At 31.6% G+C, this 23,351-nt stretch overlaps 1 protein-coding gene across 1 annotated transcript in view; it reads right to left on the reverse strand.

Annotated features, from left to right (window-relative positions):
* The window catches only part of NSD2 (nuclear receptor binding SET domain protein 2), a 116,442-nt gene that overhangs the window by 45,405 nt on the left and 47,686 nt on the right, over positions 1-23,351 (reverse strand). Inside the window, 5 exon segments of the mRNA XM_023506150.2 lie at positions 2,629-2,753; positions 3,693-3,774; positions 6,341-6,459; positions 9,547-9,691; positions 22,869-23,351. Coding sequence (XP_023361918.1) covers positions 2,629-2,753; positions 3,693-3,774; positions 6,341-6,459; positions 9,547-9,691; positions 22,869-23,351 — 954 coding nt within the window.

Raw genomic sequence — 23,351 nt, forward strand, 5'->3', positions numbered from 1 at the left:
TTAAACACAAGGAAGAAATATTTCAAAGAAAATCTACAACTGAATAAAACATAATTATTTAAGAGAGATTGATGCATTTGAGACTAAAAGTGGGCCCACTTACTTTTTCTCCCCCCCCTTTTTTTTTCAAGGTGACGGGTGCAGACTACTTTCTGCCTCATAAGCCAGAATATTAAGCACACAACAATTAAACGCTTTTCACAAATATCATACTTTTATGACAATACTATATTGTTAAACATAGTATACAAGACTTCTATTCCATTCAAGTTTTTTTTAACAGTGTTTTAATTACAGCAATGTAATTCAGTAAAAAAGTATTTTAATGATGAATTTCCAAAACCCAACAAAAGTGACAATATAAAGGCCAAGTGAACAGAATAACTATATAATCAAAGATACTTGATATGCCTCTTCTTATCTGTGAATTACTTTTCTATTTCTTCTACAAAGAATTTAATATCAAGACTATCTGGTATGTTTTCTCTTCCTAAATATGAGTCCTTTATGAATTAAAAGAAAATTACATAATATTAAATCCAAGAAAATAAGATTACTGACAAAAAAAAATATCAAAATATTAGCAAGGTATTACTTAAAAAGTGTATGCTGATGTAGTGGTACTCCAAAAATTAGTATATTTTTTCTAGTGTATTAAAAGTCCTGACCTTTCTATTATATAAGTATCTAGAGCCTGTAGAATTCTTGATTAAGAATAAATGGCCAGGATAATTATTCTATGTTGATGTCAAACTCTCAAATTTTACTGGAAGAGACAAATAGTAGATTCAAGTTATAAAGTGGCCAAAAATTAGATGCAATTTAATTAAAGATTTCCCTTTCCCTTGATTGACTAAAGAAAGGAAATACATTTAGATGACATTAAGTAAAACTATTAAATATTATCCTGTAAATTGGAGGTGCTTTTCCCAATAATTCCCTTTGTCTAAAAAAAATCTATACTCTTAACAAAAAATGGGAAAATGACAACATTATGGAACTAGGAAAGATTACATTTTAATATTTTTGTGTGAACTTAACCCAGAACAGAAGGAAATTTCTACCATAATTCTCTTATAGTACCTAAATTTATATCTTAACTGCTATTATTAAGTACTTTTTAAAATCCTATGTTTTGAGTATACTCTTAGACTTGGCATTTTAGTCTTCTATATTTAGAAGAAGTACAATATAAGCTCCTGGAGGGCAGCAACTTATTTTCTGTCTTTGTATCTCTAGTACCCTCGCATAGGGCTGTGGCACTAACTGCTAAGTTTTACACTCAGTTATATTTTCATAATTCTATTAGAAACCATAGGAGAAAAATCAATTTGTTTTCTTTACTAACATCACAATGTCGATATTACATACAGATATGGGACAACTTAACTAAGTTTCTTAGTTCCAAGGATTCCTTTTAGTTTATATAAAACATTGAAAAATCCCCATTCAACGATAGCCATCACACCATCTAACCCCGCTCCCCCATCCCACTACCCAATAAGACTTGTTCTATATTTAAACATTTATTGTTATTGGCAACATGGAAATGGTTTCTTTTTCTTCACTCTCGCCAGCCCTCAATGGAATATGCCTTCAACTAACTATTTAGAACTAATGAGAAAATCAACAGTAAATATTATAACATGATGCTTTTCACAGAGAAAAAAAAAAAAATGTAAAGGTACCCATGTGGGAAAAACTGGGACTACAATGAAAAATGGAAGACATTTGGAAGAAAAAAAAGGGAGGGACAAGAGATCACTTAGCAATCTATGGACTCAATCTTTCCCTTTCTCAAAGTAGAAATATATTATGCCATTCCTGATTTCTGAGTGATTTATTTTTTCCTGGCAAGGTCAAAGACTGTAAGCATTTTTGTCTATATCATATATGAGAAAACATATATCTAAATCTCATGTAGTCATTATCTTCTGCCAAATATTTTAATAGTTCAAGGGATTATAATCTAATTAGATTCACAACAAACTAAAACTTAGTACTTGAAACTTAAAATTTGCCAAACTATGTTATGAAAGATACATTATTTGCTATTTGTGCATAGAAAATAGGAATCTAAAAACAAAATGTTAAGAACCTGATTTTATATCTACCTATATATGTGCGTATATACACACCTACACACGCACACACACAAACACATCCATATATATCACCATTATGAGAGTACAGAGCTTGTGCTCAAGACCAAAAGACCATTCTATGTCACATAAAACAAAAAATAGATTTGCTTCCATATGAAAAAGTTATGACATGAAGATGAATAAAAACATAAGTTTTAGAAGAAAATGCACACCATTAACATTTTACTTTCTGGAAATTACATCTCTAAAATGTATATTTTTAGTACAATTAAATTGCATTGATATATGGATATGCATATATATTTGAAGTACCCAACTTGATCTTCACACTACAGTGAATGTATTGTCACAATGCATGTAATTCAACAGAGCTACAGAGACAAAAAACTTTAACTCATATACTGAGTTAAAGAAAGCATTAAATTTAAAATTGAGTCTGATTGCTTTTTCCTTAAAAATGGATTTTTGATCACAGACTTTTGATAACTAAATGGCTTTCATGTAAATGCCACTTTTTTTTTACCTCATTCTCAGTTAAGGAAGTTGAAGGAGATGAACTTTTGCTAAACGCAAGAGTTGAAGATTCTGCTGCTGAAGCCCGATTTCGCTTCTTCAGTGGTTTACATGCATCAGACAGATTTTTCGTTGCTGTAAAATAATTTTGGTTTACAAAGTGAAGTTTGGAACATTCACAGCTGACTATCCCGTTTCTGCTTTAAAATAGTCAATTTTTTAACAAGTGAAGATACTCTAAAGATGAGTCTTCTCAGTTCCTGTGTGGTACTCAAAGCACACTTTATTTTTAAGGTGAATTTAGTATACCAAGGATTGACTAAAGATACCATCACATAGATTTCCCATTTTTTAATGTTTCACATCTAAAGTTAAAGAATTTCTATGCAGTGCTTTGATTAAATACATTAAAATATTATACAATCTCCAACAAATTTACATTTGTCCTCCAGGTTTTAATTTATAAAATATTTAAATATTGGAGATGGAGGTAAATTGGAGATTAATTTTTATCTTTTCTTTAGCATTTTAAAACTCAAATTTAATGATACTAGGACTTTTAAATGAGCTCCTTTTAAAAAAGAACAATATTTTTCATGTTGTATTAATAACTTTTGAAAGGTTAATAAGGAAATGTGTCAAGAGCAAGTTATCATATTAAAAGCATCCAAGGAGGTTTGGAATAATAATGTGATCCCATTTGTCCAAGAACTTTTCCCATTTTGGACATCTTCTCTCTAGAATATTATTTAAGCAACTTCACAAATATCTGAATTTAACTTGTTCTTTTTATCTTCTAAGTTCATAATCATTAAATAAATGGTAAATATGGCACTGGATAATGATTAAGATGCCAACAACTGGTATCCTCAAAGGAGGAATATAAAAGTAGCTGTTTTCAAAGTCGAACATGCTCCAAAAATTTAATAACAAAAAAGCCTATTACTGGTCCTAAGTTCAAGATCAGTTTTCTAAAAAGCTTCAGCAAAATTTAGCTGAGTATTTAAAACAAACTTGATTAAATGTAAATGGTTCATTTAAATATTATAATGTAAACCATTCTGACCATATTACCTGACTGGTTCTTTAGGGAAGAGGAGGTTTCTGTGACCTTAGAAGAGTTTGTTTTGGCTGTTTTGTCACTGCTTGTCTCCCTCTGTTACAAAAAGAAAAAATAAAAATAAAAACTCCCACTGTGAGCGAATATATAAGTTATTTCTGGAGAGTTACTGAAAAATATAAATTTCTTTTGTTTGAAATTCCAAATAGGTTCTGAGCAAAAGAGTTGCTTATAGATTTCCTACAAAATTAAGACTGATTTAAATAATCCAGAAGAAACAATTTAATACCCTCAAAGGAAAAAAACAATTTTTCAACAAATATCTTCATATATATATAAATGTTAATATCTGACAAAGAATAAAAGGATTAAGTCCCAACATATCTTAAACAGAAGGATTTTAATTTCAGTAATGCTTTGTCATCTGAAATTTATTGGATTTATATAAATTCACGTTAGCCTTTAAGCTACCAAGATAAAAATTCAGAAAGGAACAAACTGGGAAAAGTATTTCTCTACAGAATCTGAGCTATCTAATTTAAATTTTGCCATAACACCATTGTTCTTTTGTACTGGTAATTATCAAGTTAGTATCAACATTTTCATTGAAATCAGGCTGCTGATTAACTTGTAGTTTAAATTATTTGTTAAATAAAATTGTGGAATGGAAAATGAAAACATTTTAAAATATACCTTTTCAAATCTGTTAAGTGGAACTATGCTTCAGCATGTTTGAAGCATTATCTTAAAAATAGCCATTTCCATCTGATAACTTCTTGATAACTGAACTACAATAAGAGGTGCTATGCTCAATCTTTCTGATACATTTATATCAATGTTCTGAAATTTAAAAATAGGAATTATGCCTTAAGAGAAATACTATCTAATATTTCATAAAAATATTGACTTTTAAAACAAATATCATAAAAGAACACCATTTCTTAGGGCCACCTCACACACCAAGATTTATAAACAGTCTCATTTCAAGATAAAATATTGAAAAGGACAATAAGTATGCACCCAGTAAACATTTAAAAGCTTTACTGCTAACAAGCAAGGGTAATGTGCCTTGCTCCAACCATCCAGTCTATCAATGAATCAAAAGCATCCAGAAAGGCACAGACATTAGCTAAAATATAAGAATAAGCTATGCAATTAAAAATTAAAAAAAAAAGGAAGACTTCTTGTTCCTTATAATAAATTTCATCCCTGGATTTTTCAGAATAGGTGTATATATTCTGGTAAAAACAGAAAAGATTAAAAAAAAAATTCACTACTTCAGATCTGTGAGAAATAGAACTTCATGTATTTTATATATATATATATATATATATATATATATATATATATATATACACACACACACACACACACGTATGTGTATAAATAAATAAAAAACTTTTGTTTGGTGAGGCAATTGGGATTAAGTGACTTGCCCAAGGTCACACAGCTAGTAAGTGTTAAAGTGTCTGAGGCCGCATTTGAACTCAGGTCCTCCTGACTCCAGGGCCCATGCTCTATCCACTACATCATCTAGCTGCCCCTATATTCAACTCTCATATATAATGCTATGCCCTGTGTTTGAATGAAGTAAAGGTATTCTTTTCAAATATTTTCATATTAAAACAATTTATATATAAACATATGTACACATATATGGGAAATAAAGAGAATTAGGGAATATCATGAAATAAAAACTTCAAGAGGTTAAAATACATTTGCAATACACAAAATATGTAAAATCCTAGCTTTAGGTTTATCAAAAAATAATCCACCTATTTTAATGGATGATTTACCGTTAGAATAAATGAAAGCAATTCTTTTCATCTAATTAGTGCTTAGATATAACATATATTGTATTATCAATTTACATATTATTGGAGGTCACGGATGACAGTTTTTAGAAAACTAGATGAATGCCTATACATAATTTGACTAAAATTACATAAAATGAAAGAGTTTGTGATTTAACCAAGATATAATTCCAAATAGGCTGTACTATACTTTCTCTCTCAAAAAACCTATAGAAACCTATAAGAAATTTAATTTTTGAGGCAGGAAATCAAAACCTGTGATTTCACTGACGTGTAAAGAAATCCCAGTGATTAAGGTCCTCCTACCAATGCTGAACTTCAATTTTTCTGTAACCTCTATTACAAAGTTGCCTAGTGCACTGAAAAGTTAAGGGACTTGACCACGATCACAGAGACAATATTCGTTAAAAGCAGGTCTTCCTGACGTCAAAATCAGCTCTCATTGATCTTTCACTTCCTCTCTTCATGAACTCAAGATTTCAAAAAAGCATTAGTTTCTTTATATTTAATACTCTTTTAGATTTAATGGAAATCAACCTCAATCTGTGAAGGACTCCCTTTTGTAGAGCAAAATTAATATTATAAAATAAGGTATTATATAATGACATTCTCAAATTTCACAAACATCAATTTGTGAAATGGTGAAATCCTCCTGGTGAAATCTTCATTTGGTTAATCAGATTTGTTTCCCAAAGATAAATATCTAAATAAATATTTTCTGACTAGGTTATTATAATGACAAATTCCCATTTCACAGAATTGAGTCAAAAATAGAAATACTAACAAATTTAATCAATAATGTGCTGGTATTTTAATAAGCAATTCAAACAATCCAATAATATAATTACCTTCCGATTATTGTGTTTATCCATCCTGAGTCTTTTCCTAGCTGGTTCCTGAACTTCAAAATCTTCTGTAGGGTGCTGTGTCCTCTTTGTATGGTTTCTTTTTTTTCCATGTAAGTTACCTTGGAATGGGGGATGGGGAAACTTACATGAAAAAATACTCTTAAAGCCCAATTAAAAGTATTGTGAACCTATCAAGGGTAGCAAATTTTAAAAACTTAAATGTTCCTCGATGCATTTAAAAGTTTCTTTAATCATAATAGTATCTCTAGGGACTTGCTGTTACAGGCCAAATTAGTTTACCAAAAATTTCAAGGAACAACATCAAAGATCCTATTATGTCATTTATTGAAGCTTTGAAGTGTTTTCTTTATCTGATGATTTATCTTGTAATAATTTTTATTATAACAGTACCGAAATACTTCAGAATCTTATAAATTTTAATATGGACCCATTAAAATTAGATGTGCACACATACACACAAAGGTACGTATACACATATGTATGTGTGTATGTATACATATACAAATTCTTCACAATTCTTTGAATTTCAATGACCTACTTGAAGTAACAAGTGTTCTCCCTTTTATTTTGTATGTTAACAGCTTCTTAACATTTTCTCTAAATCTGAAATGCATTATATCCTTTCAGGATATAAAAAAAACCTGAAGAAGTCAATTTAAGAATCATATAAAGGAATTAGACATTTAACTAGATAAGCAGTTGACCTATCTTGATGTGGAAATTTATATATTCTCTAACTAAAGGAGAAAATGCCTTCATTTACATAATTGCTTTAAAAAAGCATTAGCTGAGAGAACTAATTCAAGCTTTTTTAAAATCATTACTAGGTTGGGACCTCTGCCAATGCACCAACTCTTTGAGAACAGCTGGTATCTACAACTATAGAATTAAATCCCAGAGCATCAGAAATATGTTTTCCAGATCCAGGTGAATAATCTATCTACCTATCAAACTAAAAGACAGAAACAGCTATTTCACAGAGTCTCAACTAAGTGCATGTTCTAAGAATACAAAATAGTAAATGGCTCAACAAACACAGGGTGTACTGACATATTAAGTATGGACAAATTGGCTAAAAAAGTAAACCATGCCTAGTTAAATTAAATGTCCATAACTATACACTGCCTCCAGAACAGAAACCCACCTGCTGGATGGCAAACAATACCCAAAGAAAAACCTTCAAACTTGTATTTTATCTATCCTCTCTAATGCACAAAATAATATATAGATAACCAGCTTGCTCACTTTGTTAAGAATAATTCTATTCACATCTTTTGTTGACAAAGTTAAACTAAAGAAGAGGCCCAGCACTCACCCCATTAAATATGTTTATCTTATTACAATCACTAACCCATTATAGTCAATAACAATCTTTGTTCTAGATTGTAGTAAACTATGTGATTTATTCAGAAATCTTTCATATATCGTATTTTATTTCAAACACCTATAATCATAATAGTTTTAAAGCTCAACAAGGTAGCCCAGACAAAGGTTCTCTGAATACTTTTCAAAAACTAATACTCAAGGTAAAATAGTCAATACCATGAACATTCTGCATCTTTATTAATTAGCACCAGAGTAATTTAAAATTAAGACAGCTGAAAACAAATACTTTGATTAAACACCATTTGCAGAAGAGGACTACAAACAAATACTTAAACTCTACTAGCTTTCTAAGCACAAAAAATTTTTTAAACAAATTTATGAAACATTTTTTTGAAAAAGCAAAGATAAAAGCAAGAGTTACTTTTATCTTTTCTTATCATCAAGCTAGTTATTTCAAACCCACAGCTTACACTACAGAGTTAAGATTAATTTTTTTTGTAGGGGAATCAAATATTCTATTAGTTTTAGTCAAACATGCCAAGCTTTTAAAATTGTGACACTTTTCTGAAATTAATTTATCCTATGCTAAAAATTAATTATTTCCACTTATTGACTACTAAACCCCCCTCACTATTCTAATCACATTATTTGCAAAAGACACTGACCAAAGTAACAATTTCAATACTACAGATTGAATAGAAATTTTATATTGGATCTATTAAAATCCTTAAAATAAGACAATAGCATCTAAGGAAAAAATGAAGATGTTATGTATGGTATGTGGGTGATTACAATCGATCACTTTTTAAAATGGTCAACTAATTGTACACAATACAAATTTCAATTACTTCTGGATCTTGATCTCCTTTTAGGTGAATCTTGAAACACTTTACGTTTGGTCTCTCCAATATTCTTCAATGATGAACCTTGAGAGATACAGAATTTTTTTGTTTTTTTAAACTGATATCCAAATATTTTATATGTATTCTTAAAATACTGTTAATTTCCCAACAAATTATTTTGGACACACATTCAATAGAAATATGATCCTTATACATTAAAAAAAAATCTGGTAAAACACTCCCTCATTCTTGTCATTGCCCAAAGCAAAGTGTCACACTGAAATTTTTCAAAAATTGGAAAAATTCTTAAGAGTGCTATAAAGAAGTAATGGGTCAAAGATCATTTGATTTTAAAGATCAGGCCAGCTTAATATGCTTTGTATAACTTTTTCTTCAAGTAACTTACTCAAGAGAGTAATAAACATTCATCAAATGATGAATCAAAAACACATGTCAATTAAGATAACTCCCAGGAATCATTTATATTTGTTAATATTACCAGAAATAAAGCATGAGTAAAACAAGTTATTTATAAGGGTTTTGGAAGATATTCCCTGGGAATATAGCTCTAGTTGTCTGCAAAAGAGGGATATGACTGCTGTTTATAAATCTTTCATACACCAAATGATCCGTGAATTTGCACTCACAGAAAACATCTTAATTTCCCAACTCTTCCTCTTTAAACCTTTCTCAAACATCTCTGCAGACAGTAAAGACTAGAGTGCAGCTGCTTTTAGGCAAAAGAAGAATGAGAAACCTGTAATTTCAAAACAACAGAAGGTGTATGTATACAAAACAGCTCTTCATTAACAATAAACAAGAAATGTAGACTTCAGAGAGTGCTTTTTTATTGTAATCATTTGTATTTTTTTTTGCTACTGGCACAAACACCACATATTAAAATTGGAAAACAGTGAACCACTTCTTTCCCTACACATCTCAAATATATGTGCTTAGTTTGACATCACTATGCATATAAATTTTAATTAGAGTACACTAGCACAGTTTTGTGTTTACCAGAGTCTTCTTCAGATTTGGGAGAGGTCACTATGGCAAACTTTGTGTTATAACGAGCTTTCTGCTTTTCATTAAGCATATTCCACTGTGATTCGAGCAATTCTTCAATCTCTTCGGATGAAGCATCTGGATGTTCAGCAACTACCTGTGAATACAAATGTTTATTAAGAGCATTATTTTTTTTAAACTGTATTTTTAACTAATACTAATGCATTTATTACCCCATAAATATTAATTCTAATAAGCTTTAGACATAAGTAAAACTATAATTTTTAAAAATAATTATATTAGTAGTGGGCCAGTAATACTGGGAAGAAAAAAATTTTGCTCCATCAACAACACAGAAGTCTTTGAAAACACCATCAACTCTATATACTGCAATTATACTTATTTTTTTAAAAATTCAATTATATAATCTTTCTCTCCTCTCCATAGCTTTCAACTACTTAAAAAAGAAAGTAAAGAAAAAGAGAACGATGTTAAACAATATTTGTGGTCAAGAAAAACAAACTTTCACAATGGTCAAATGCCTAAAAATGTACCTAATTTTTGTCTAATTTTGTATCTTCAATATTCACTTCTCTGTTCAGATGAAATGAGCTGCAAGTTCCTCTGGATCATTAATTATCTTCAAACAGAACATTTTAATTTTTAGTGAGGGAAAATAAGCCTCAATTTTATCATCTTATCAATATTAGTACTGTTTTCTAAGCAGGGTTCTTAAGCATCCTTTATAGTGAGGAACTAGATCTTTTTACAGAATATAAGCCCCAAATAGCCACTACTTGACATATTTCATTTTGATCACATTGTTGACAGCTAAAATCTCTAAAAAGTTAGAGATTTTTAGTTATATTGAGGAAGATTTCCCACAAGATTAATAGCAAGGAACTTTCAACATGTAGATCTTACTAATCAGCAATTCAACTCAAGAAAAGATTTGTTAAGCATCTATAACATTCAAACACCTGTTGTAGATGCAAGGAATACAAAATAATAGAAATAATTATAAAGGTAAATACAAAGTACATACCAAGTAATTTCAATTAGAGAGGAGTGAAAATAATTTGAGATTAACACAAAAAAATGGAACTGTACTATGAAGGACACAATCTTTTATGAGGCAGAAGTAAGGAGGGAGAATATTCTAGATATAGCAATCATTTGTGCAAATGCATGGAAGCATGAAAGAAAATATCATGTATGAGCAACAGGTAAATATGGCTAAAAAAGAATATGAATAACATGATGGAGATGAATTGGATTATGGAAGTCTTTAAATAACAAATTAGTTTACATAGAGGAATAGAGTAAAGTATTGAAAAAAATATTAAGAGGTGACAAAAAATAGGTATATTTTAATAATATCAGTTTGGCAATTATGAAAAGGATGGATTGGAGAGAGGTGAGTCAGGGAAATAAATTATAAAGTCATTTTAATAGTACAGGTGAGAGATGATGAGGGTTTAAATTAGGGTAGAAGTTAAATGGATAAAGTGGGACAGAGATAAAAGATGTTATGAAGGTAAAAGTGAAGTAATGGGAAAAGCCAAAGGACCAAAGTAGTCTAAATGAGGGATTAGATGGATAGATAGTGTCCTCAACAAAACAAAAATAGCAAAGTGTGGAAAAGGGATAAGCTTGGAGGAAAATGTGAATTTTTTTTTTTTTAGGAAATACTGAGTTTAGGGTGCCTATGGAACATTTAGGGGGAAATATTCAGTAAGTTAATGTACCTGGAGCTAAGGGTGAAGATGCAAAGACTAGATATATTGATTTGGTATTTCTCTCTATAAAGATATCTCAACCCATGTGAGATGATGAGCTCACCAAGCTACAGAAAGAAGGCTCAAATCAAATTCCTCAATCCCTAAAACTGTTAATATGCAGAAGATGATGACCTAGCAAAAAAGCCTGAAAAGGAATGGTCAGAGAAAGAAAACCAAGAGGTATGTCATGGAAGCCAAGAAAGCAAAGAATGTCTACAAGGAAATAAAGATGACAATGCTGAAATCTGTGTAAATAGATCAAAGAGAACAAATACTAAAAAATGAACACTAAACTTAGTGTTTAGGGATTCATCTAGCCATTCTAGAGAATAATTTGGCACTATGACCAAAGGGCTATAAAATAGTACATACCTTTGACCAAACAGTATCTCCACTAGGTCTGTATCCCAAAAAGATCATAAAAGAGGGGAAAAGGACCCACATGTGCAAAAATTTTTGAGGAAGCTTTTTTTTTTTGGGGGGGGGTGCAAGGAAACTGAGTGGATATCCATTAATTGTGGAATGGCTGAATATGGCATATATAATGGAATACTACTGTTTATAAGAAATGCTGAATAGGCTGATTTCAGAAAAGTCTGGAAAAACTAAACTAATGGTGAGTGAAGTAAACAGAATCAGAAGAACATTGTACACAGTAATGGCAAAATTATGTCATGATCAACTATAATAGATTTAGCTCATCTCAGCAATACAGTGATCCAAGATAATTCCAATAGACTTGGAATGGAAAATGTCATCTGCATTAAGAGAGAACTACAAAGACTGAATGCAGATGAAGCATACTAGTTTCACCTTTTTTGTTTGCTTGCTTTTTCTTCCTCATGGTTTTCACTTTTTGTTCTGTTTTTCTTTCACAATATGACTAATATGGAAATAGGTTTAAAATTATTGTACATGTATAACCTACAATGCATCGCTTGTTGCTTTGGGGAAGGAGAAAAAAATGAATGTTAAAAACTTTACATGTAACTAAAATATAAAATACTATTGAGAAAAAAAAAAGAAATTGTAGGAATCTTGATGAAAGCAATTTCAACTGATTGATGAGAATTGAACAAATGCAGGATATTGAAAAATGGCAACTATGTGGGAAATGCAAGCAATAAATGTTTCCAAATTTTTCTAGGACTTTGGTTGCAAAAACAAACTAAAGAAACAGCATTTGACTTCTCTCTAATGCATTTTATTGTCCTCATTTGCAAAATTCTTGTGTATTGTTTCTATTCCCCTTACAATCTTGAAGCCATAGTTGACCAACTCATCCATGAACTATCCTTGCTTAGATTTAGTGGATAGGAAGTAATGATTTACATTTGTAGAAAATGAGAAAGGAGTAAGAGATTAAATATGTGAGAAGGGGGGAATGAATCTGGAGCAAACTTTTGGAAGACAAGATCAAGGACACAAATGGAAGAAGATCCATCTCCTCATCAGAGCCTGGAACAAAAATGAGAAAAGGGAAGTTTAAAAAAAATGCATTTGAAGTATAGTGTGAGGAAGAAAAGGAACTTAATACAGATGATCTCTATCTTCTTAATAAAAGATGTAAGGTCTTCTGCTGAAAGAGGAAGGAAGAAGTGGCACATAAGAGGTTTAAGAAGAATGAAGATTTGGAATAGAGAAGAATAAAAGAACTGTCACATGACAAGGAGGGTCATTTAAGGTTAGATAATAAATTTGTGATGAAGGTAGTCAGCATGTGTGACTTTCTCCAAATATATTCTATATTATTTGATAATGAAAAGAGAAGTCAGATAGCATAGATAACCCCAACCCTCAAAGTTCAGTCTTGGCAAGGTATAACAAAAGATGGAAAATAAGGTCAGAGATTCAAATCAAAAGTAGTTGATGGATAAATAGTCAACTATGGGGTCAATAACAGAAGGGAAAATAAAATTAGAGGAAGGGTGTTATGAATTGATACAACAAAGAAAGAGTTTAGTGATTGAAGATTTCAATCAAAAATCTGTTTAGGAAGAACGAGGCAAGAAAGAGATTGATTGAAAGGCAAAAGTTTGTGGTCAAAAAGAGGATTCTTCAAATTTAAGATAATGGATATAAAAGTTATAGATTATGATTAGATCAAGAATGTGACATTATTTTATGTAGCTGAAATGGAATGAAGATTAAGGTCATCAGAGTTTGGAAACTAATGATAAAAGACGGCAGGTTATTTGAGGAAATATTAGTATATGTATTCTAAAGTCCTGAAATATGAAGACAGATTGGAAAAGGGGAGTAGAAAAACATGAGTAGGGAACAGAGCCTTTTGAGCAAAAAAGAATGACCTAGTATGCACTAGATAATTGGTGACAAGGTTATTGCGGTGGATGATAAAAATAGATGGAGTAAACCCTAAAGAGAGGAAAGTTGCTGGTTAAGTGGCAAAAAGGACAATCTAGAAATAAGGGTGAAAACAACTCCAGTGCTTTGTGATTATCATTCTCTATTCTCTCTTCCAATACTAATAAATGGATCTGTGATATCATCCATGTTAGTAGTTTCTCCAACAACAGAGAACACAATTCATCCTGCCTTTTTATATCAGCCCCCCTTTAGAGGCCAATCCAATGTACTGGGAACTCTTCATGTAGTCTCCTTGATACCAATAAAGTACACATAGTTTGTCCATAAATAACTCTTCAGTCTGTTGCCAAACAATAAGCTTCATTATCTTCTTCAATCATACATTTCTTTGATGACATGCTTTTCATAATTTTTAATGTCTCTTTCTGCAATGTTTTGCAGCCTGCATACTCACTATGTACCTTTCCATCACTGAATGAAAAGCAGTATTAAAATATAGGGTTTTCCTTTAGGTGAACAATTTGCAACTAAGTTTCAAAAATTTTGATTCAGCAATACCATTACTAGGATGTTTATCCCAAAGAGATTTTTTTTTAAAGAGAAAAGGACCTATATAGAGGGGAAAAAAAATTATAAACTATTTTTATGATGGCAAAGAAATGGAAATTGAAGGAATGTCTATCACTTAGGAAATGGCTGAACATGTTTTACTCTCTGCCTTAAGAAATGACAAGCAAATTTCTGAAAACATAACTAATGGACAGTTAAGTAGAACCAAAAGAACATTATACACAGTAACAGCATTATTATATGATGAGGAACTGTATTGCTTCTATTCTTCTTACAATCTTGAAGCCATAGTTGACCAATTCATCCATTAGTTTCCTTGCTTTGCTTTAGTGGACAGGGAATATTGAGTACATTTGTAGGAAATGAGAAAGGAGGAAGAGATTAAATATGTGAGAAGGAGAAAATGAACCTGGAGCAAACTTTTGGGAGACAGGATCAAGGACACAAATGGAAGGAGATCCATCTTCTTCTTATACTAAGCAATACAATGATCCAGGACAATTCTGAAGGCCTTAGGATAAAAAATGTTATCTAGTCTAGCAAAAAAAACAAATAACAAAACTGATGGAATCTGAATGCAAATTGAAAAACACTTTTAAAAACTTTATTTTTCTTGTGGGGAGGGAAGTCTTTTGAAACGTGGCTAATTTTGGAAATGGACTGGATGTGTGCAATCTATATCAAATTATTTGCCTTCAAATTAAGACAACTCTAAGATACCACTACACACCTGTCAGATTGGCTAAGATGACAGGAAAAAATAATGATGATTGTTGGAGGGGATGTGGGAAAACTGGGACATTGATTCATTGTTGGTGGAGTTGTGAACGAATCCAACCATTTTGGAGAGTAGTTTGGAACTATGCTCAAAAAGTTATCAAACTGTGCATACCCTTTGATCCAGCAGTGTTACTACTGGGATTATATCCCAAAGAGATTATAAAGAAGGGAAAGGGACCTGTATGTGCACGAATGTTTGTGGCAGCCCTTTTTGTAGTGGCTAGAAACTGGAAACTGAATGGATGTCCATCAGTTGGAGAATGGCTGAATAAATTGTGGTATATGAAAATTATGGAATATTACTGTTCTGTAAGAAATGACCAACAAAGATTTCAGAAAGGCCTGGAGAGACTTACACGAACTGATGCTGAGTGAAATGAGCAGGACCAGGAGATCATTATATACTTCAACAACAATACTATATGATGACCAGTTCTGATGGACCTGGCCATCCTCAGCAACGAGATCAACCAAATCATTTCTAATGGAGCAGTAATGAACTGAACCAGCTATACCCAGAAAAAGAACTCTGGGAGATGACTAAAAACCATTACATTGAATTCCCAATCCCTATATTTATGCACACCTGCATTTTTGATTTCCTTCACAAGCTAATTGTACAATATTTCAGAGTCTGATTCTTTTTGTACAGCAAAATAACGTTTTGGTCATGTATACTTATTGTGTATCTAATTTATATTTTAATATATTTAACATCTACTGGTCATCCTGCCATCTAGGGGAGGGGGTGGGGGGGTAAGAGGTGAAAAATTGGAACAAGAGGTTTGGCAATTGTTAATGCTGTAAAGTTACCCATGTATATATCCTGTAAATAAAAGGCTATTAAATTAAAAAAAAAAAAATTATTTGCCTTCCAGAAACTAAGCACAGACCAACATCTCATATCTATACCAAGATAAAGTCAAAATGAGTACATAATTTAGACATAAAGGATGATACTATAAGCAAATTAAGAGAGAAAGGAATGGTTTACCTGTCAGATCTTTAACAATGGAAGGAATTTATGACCACACAACAAACAGAAAATGTTATGAAATGCAAAATGAATAATACCAATTACATTAAAGGAAGACAATTTTGCACAAACAAAACCAATTCAACCAAGATTAGAAGGAAAAGTTGAAAGATAGGAAACAATTTTTACAACCAATGGTTCTGACAAAGGCCTTATTTCTAAAATATATAGAGAACTGAATGAAATTTATAAGAATACAAATCATCCCTCAATTGATAAATGGTCACAGGATACAAAAACAAGCAGTTTTCAGATGAAGAAATGAAAACAACAAAAACACTTCTTTAATAAAAAATAAAAATTATCTGTAATCATGCAAAATAAATACTCCAAATTATTAATGATTAGAGAAATGCAAAATAAAACAAATCTGAGGTACCATTCTCATACCTATTAGATTGGCTATTAGGTCTGGAAAAGAAAATGATAAATGTATTGGAGGAGTTGTGAACTGATCCAACTATTCTAGAGTGCAATTTAGAACTATGCCCAAAGGCCTAGAAAACCTAATACCCTTTGATCCAGCAATACCACTACTAGGACTGTATCCCAAAGAAATCATAAAAGAGGGGAAAGAACCCACATGTGCAAAAATGTTTATAACAGTTCTTTTTGTGGTGACAAGTAAGTCAAAACTGAGGGCATGCCTGTCACTTGGGGAATGGCTGAATAAGTTATGGTATATGAATATAATGGAATATTACTGTTTTAGAAGAAATGATGAGCAGGCTGATTTCAGAAAAAGTCTGGAAAGACTTACATGAATTGATGCTGAACAAAGAGAGCAGAACAATAAAAGCAACATTATGCAATGTTCAACTATGATAGACTTAGCTCTTAGCAATACAGTGATCCAAGTCATTCCAAAAACTAAAAAGATGGAAAATGCCATTCACATCCAGAGAGAACTACTATGGAGACTGAATACAAACTGAAGCATATTATTTTTACTCAAAATTTTTATTTTTTTGTTATGGTCTTCCTTTTTGTTTTGATGCTTCTTTCATAACATGACCAATATAGAAATATTTTAATGTAATTGTACATGTATAGCCTATATCAGATAGCTTACTATCTTGGGAAGGGCTCCCAGAAGAAAAATTCTGGAACTCTAATCTTACAAAAATGAAATGTTGAAAAGTATCTTTACATGTAATCGGAAAAAATTGAAACAGAATTATAAGGGGAAAATAATGCTTGCCTTCTCAATGTATCATGCCTTCTCAATGAATCATGTATAGTTTTATAAAGTCAATGTTAAGAACCCAGAAAATGGGAAAAAGGCAACATGCCATCTCTCATCTCCCTTTGGATTCTGTGGGTTAACTGTTGCCTCCAGGATTAATTCCCTGACTTCACATCAGAGCACCAGAGTGGCCTAGGCTTATGAGCCTGGAGGCATAGCATAGGTCGGGGATAGGCATGCTCACTAAGATTATTACCTTCTCTTTTCCCCACAAAATCATTTTTCCATTTTTTCAATTGCCTTATCATGCATTTGAAAGGTTACATTAGCATTTTATAGAATGAATTCACAAGTACTTTTATGAATGTTTTGCTTTTTTATAAGTATAAACCTGCCACATTGTATCTTTTTTTTTCTATTGCATGCATAGTCACAAATGTGCACTATGAATAAAATTATATAAATGATCAAATGCTGAGGGCTGACTAACAACCGATTATGGGTGACATCTTAAGACAGTATTTTGGCTCTACCAAATCAAATATTTTTTATAATAAAATAAGCACAATAAGTGATCTTGTATGTGCTTATCAGTCAATTGTGTGATGGCCATTATGTGGTTTACAACAGGACATAGGTCTGCCTCTTCTAATACCATCATCAAGGACACATTTGATATGTGTGTAACATTGCTTTTTAAATTTTGTATTTATGGGAAAGTAAATCAGTAGATAAATGTTTATTAAATTGTCTTAAAATTTTGATTTCTGTTGTTCTCACATTACTTCAATCTATTGCCCTCCTTTTCTTTAAATACTTTTTGTGACAAAGATAAGCACTTAAGTAAAACATTCAATATGATGATCATACAAGGCAGCATACACAATAGTCTCTATTAACATTCTATACAGTAGCTGCCAGCCTCTCTATTATGAAGAGTATAACTATAGTCCATCTGTTTTCATTTACTCAAAATTCAACTTCTTTATAATCTTTTCATTTACATTGTTTTAGCCACAGTGTAAATAGTTCTCTTGGTTCTGTTTCCTTGGCTCTATGTCAGTTCATTTAGATGTTTCAATGCTATTCTCAAGCTTTCATATTTGTCCCTTCGATAATACTTCATTACATTAAGAAAATGTTATTTTTCGTCTGTCTCCTCAATCTATTAGCACACATTTTAATCTGAATTTTCTTCTACCACAAGGTATAGCTACAAATAGTTTGATCCACACATCACCTTTGTTTCTGTTTTTTGATTTCTCAAGGTCCTATGTCCAGAAGTGGGTTCACTTGATAGTTTAGTCACTTTTCTTGCATAATTCCACTTTACATCCTTTATCCTTTATTTACTTGTGAATGGCATTTGGTATAAAATGTTTTTATCAGTTCTTTATATATCAGATTCACTAATAGTTTGGTGCAAATTTTTTCCTTAATCCACAACAGATCATTCTTTTACCCATTCTATTTATACAAAAGATTTTTAGTTTTTAAATTCTAATTTTAAATAATTATTTCTTGCATTCCTTGTTTAAACTAGAGTTCTCCTTCTTAGCTGTAACTCTGAAAAGCAGCTCATCTTGTACTTAGATTTTTCCATGGTATAATCTGTTACATTCAGGTCACACCCACTTTAAGTTTATTGTGGCAGAGAATCTAAGATGATGATTTAAATCTAATTCTGCCAAATTACATTCCAGTTTTCTAAAAGGGAGTACTTCCTCAAATAAATTATACTTTTAGGTTTATCAAATTCCTGACTGATAAACCTACGAGTATAATTTGTTTAAGGAAGTACTTTTAAAATTACTTGTCATAATAGAAACATTCTCTACAGAAACTGACAGAACATAATCAACTATGTATAGCTTTATTTTGGCATAAGCAAATAATACATAATAAAATATGTACCAGATGGCAGGATGCCCATTTACTCCTAAACTCAGGAATTATCTAGACTGTACATAGGCTATTCTGAACCTAGAAGTTCTAAGAAAGTCACAGTTTGGTATTTTGGCATGTTAGATACACTATTCCTAAGAATGCATAAAAGGGGAGTCAGAAATATAAGTCGGACTTATTATTAATGTCAGACTGACCTATTCTTTAATGGCTGATTATTATCTAAAACTCAAAAATTGTAGGCCAGATCCCACACATGACTCCTCAAAAAAGGGCATGGTCTTGGGGATTGGGTGTGAACTGAAGCTGATGGCTGGAGTGTTTTTATATTCAGATTCCTGCTGCCAGGACCTTTGAATGCTTCTAACTTTACTTAACTCATCATATATAAAACAAAGGTATAAAGTACATTAAAAAAAACAGACCAGATGAGGGGAAAAAACTCATCTGACTTGACATTTTGCCTACTACACTCCTGATTCTGTCTCTGGTCTTTGGGCCTTCAGTTCAAGCTTCTGTTGAGCCATTCAAATACTCTTATTTCCTCCCAAGCCAGTTTACAGAACCATACCAATGTTGCTTAATCTCACCATTTCTACAATATCATTCTTTAGTAGCAACCAAAGCCCTGATGCCTAAACATGATGAAGGAGGGGAGCAAAGTAGGAGTACTATATTTTCATTTAGAGTATCAAGCTCTTCATAGAAAAAAATTTTTCTGCTTCTGAAACATTTGTTAATACATCAACTGCTGTTATTTTTATGGCCTTTTCTCAAATATTTATCATGAGTACAGCACTGAAAGATGGCTAATTGTCCCAAGAAACAATGTTTTTTCTTGGTTTCACAAGTCCTTTATTTGCGCTTTAAGGAGAACCTGTGAACCATTCTTCCATTTAGTTACAATTTCCTTTTGTCTTCTGGTTTTGTTTATACTTAAAATGTCAATACTAGAGTGATTCATTTCCTATAGTAGCATGTCCACTTGTCTATCATCAATCAAGGACAGATATATATGGGACACATCTGAATACCCACAGTTAAGTTAATGTTATAGATATTTTTCATCATATTTTTTAATACTATAGTCACTGCAGAAGTAGAAGAGGGCCACACAGGATGAAAGATCATTTAAAATTTTCCTTTAATATTTTAAGTTGATAGATTTTAATAATTTATTTTATTTTATTTATTTTGCTAAGGTAATTGGGGTTAAGTGACTTGCCCAGGGTCACACAGTTAGGAGATAATTAAGTGTCTGAGACCAGATTTGAACTCAGGTCCTCCTGACTTCAGGGTTGGTGCTCTATCCACCTTAGAATTAATTATCAAATGCCATCCTACTAGTAATGATTATCCTCATACTTAGTAAGGTTTTTCCTCAAAAGATATAGACAATCTGTTAACCATCTCTCTTTATATCCATGTAATTCAGATCATTTACCTCAACCCCCCTTCCTCCCTAAAACTGAAAGTGTACTACTTCATGGTATTATACAATATACTCAATATATATTATTCTAATATCCACTAACTCAAACTACCCTAAGTAAACAAAAAGTCAATTTACCTAGGCTACTGCTTCAGCTCCAACAACTACTCAATCTTAGCAATCTAACTTAGGGGACACAAAAGCAAAGATAGTTTCTTGAAACATTTAGGAAAGGCTAAGATGACATGAAAAGATAATGATAAATAATGGAGGGGATGTGGTAGGCCTGGGACACTAAAGCACTGTTGGTGAAGTTGTGAAATGATCCAACCATTCTCTAGGACAATCTGTAAGTAGGCCGAAAAAGCTATAAAACTGTGCATACCCTTTGATTCATCAGTGTTTCTACTAGGTCTGTATCCCAAAGAGATTTATAAAAAAGAGAAAAGGACTCATATGTGCAAAATGTTTGTAGCAGCCCTCTTTGTAGTGGCAAGAAACTGGAAACTGAGTGGATGCCCATCGTTGGAGAATGGCTGAATAAATTATATTATTAATGTTATGGAATATTATTGTTCTATAAGAAATGATGAGCAGGGTGATTTCAGAAAAGTCTAGAAAGACATACATGAACTGATGCTAAATGTAATTCACTGGGCCAAAAGATTTGATTTTTATGACTTGGTTATATCCAACTAGATAGTCGTCCAAAAAGATTCTGCTAATTTGCTGGGCAGGTATGCATATAACTATGCCTACTTCTCTAGCAAGTCCACAAACATTATATTATTGCTTTTATTTCTGCCAGTTTGGTAGCTATGAAATATACTTCAAAACTGTTTCAAATTACATTTCTAAGCATTAACCAGACAATGTTTTTCAAAACAATTTTTCTTCTAACAATATGATTTCATGATATTCTTAGTTTTACTGATTCCAAATTTTAGATGTTAAAAGTTTTTTTCTCTCATATTTGTCATAATTCTCCCAAAATCTAAGATTTTTCTTGATTGTTTTAGGGACAGACTTTTAATGTAATTAAATTTATCTATTTTATCCCATTTCTTAAGTTTGATAATTCAAACAAGTGTAATATATTATTTATACTTTTCCCCTCCCATTTCTTAACAGTTCATTTCCATGTTTTTACTTCTACAATCCAGAACGTAGGTCAAAAGGACTATGATACTTACCTATCAGCTATTACCTTCAAAGTAAAATGAGACTGAGAACAAAACCTCTTTCCAACATAACTTTCTAATCTTATCTTACATGATTCCCTTTTATATATTCTACCCTCAAGTTAAAAGGGACTATTTTTTAATCCCTTAACCACATACTGCTCTTTTCCAACTTCATACCACTCTCTGTGTTGGGAACACTCTCTTCTTTACATGCCTGTCTCTTAAAATAATTCTCATTTTTATCAGGATTCAACTTAAATGCTATCTCCACAATATTGTCCCTAAGAGCTAAAGCTAAAAGTAAACTTTTCATCTAGCAAACTCATGGTGCCTTATTTATACAAATTATTCACTTATTTAAAATAGCCCCCACCACCACCACCAAAAAAAGAACATAATATTTAGGTACAAATCCTATTACCTCTAACTAGATGATTACGTCTAGGAAGATATGAACTGTGTCTTGAAATACTATATGATTGTATTGTTATTTTTATATTTTCCTTGGGGCTAGAATAAGTGATTGTATTGGTTTTTTTTTATATTTTCTTCGTGGCTAGAATAGTAAGTAGTTGATAAAAATGTTGAATGAAAGGAAAAATAAAAGCTTAGTTAAATTACAATGATACTTTAAATACAGACAATGCTACTCTGAAAGTCTTGTAAGAAAAAATAAGACTTCTTGACATTAATATTTTTCTTTTATTTACTAGAAGCAATAATACTTTGAGAAATTTTAAAATAATAATATATTATTTTGATATAGAAAACCTCAACACCTACCTGAATCTGAGAAAGTTTTACCCACGAAGGAACTCCTCCATTTCAGTTTCCCTCATCTCACCTACTTACATTTCAAAGTACCAATTTGACAAACATGCAAGAGGAGAAGTTATAATATTTATTTTTACCCAAAAGCTGATAACTCTTTAAATACTGAAATTATAAAAATATTTCAATTTTGGTGATTCTCATCATTAAGTGATAAAATTTATTTTCTCTAAAGATTTTTTTGTTGGAAATGTTCAAACATAGAAAATGATCTAAAATTTGTAGATAACTTTCCCAAATTCAAAGAACAGTAAGTTTTATGTATTCAGTATAAAATTTATAAATTCAATAGAATACAAACCTCATCTCTGTGCTTCTGACAGAAGACCAAAAATTGAGACCCTGAATCTCCCTTTCTGCTTCGTGGAGTAGATGCCGCAGCCTTCTTTCTACCAACAGGAGAGCCCAATCCTCTTTTTGAATCTACTTGTTCAGCTGCCCTTTGAGGAGTAATGTTTTTGGTCCCTGAATCACTTTCCTGATTATCAGGACAAGTTGGTAATTTTGATCTCCTCCTCCTCTTGTTGGGGACACCTAATTCTTTATACTTTGGGTTTTGTGCGGTTTCTTCACTTACATCTGAAGATTCATCTACTTCCTCTAATGGGTCCACTGCAATACCAGCTTCTTTAGCTACTTGAGGATTTAGATGAAGTCGGTCCCTAACATAAACGAAGGTAAACTTGTCTTTCCGCTCTTCTACTGTCATATTCACTGCTTCTTTTGCTTGAATAATGCCCATTTCCCATTGGGCCCTCAATTTTCCTGAAATAGGTTTCAATAG

This window comes from Sarcophilus harrisii, chromosome 6, assembly GCF_902635505.1.
Source record: "Sarcophilus harrisii chromosome 6, mSarHar1.11, whole genome shotgun sequence".
In the NCBI taxonomy this organism is placed as follows: Eukaryota; Metazoa; Chordata; class Mammalia; order Dasyuromorphia; family Dasyuridae; genus Sarcophilus; species Sarcophilus harrisii.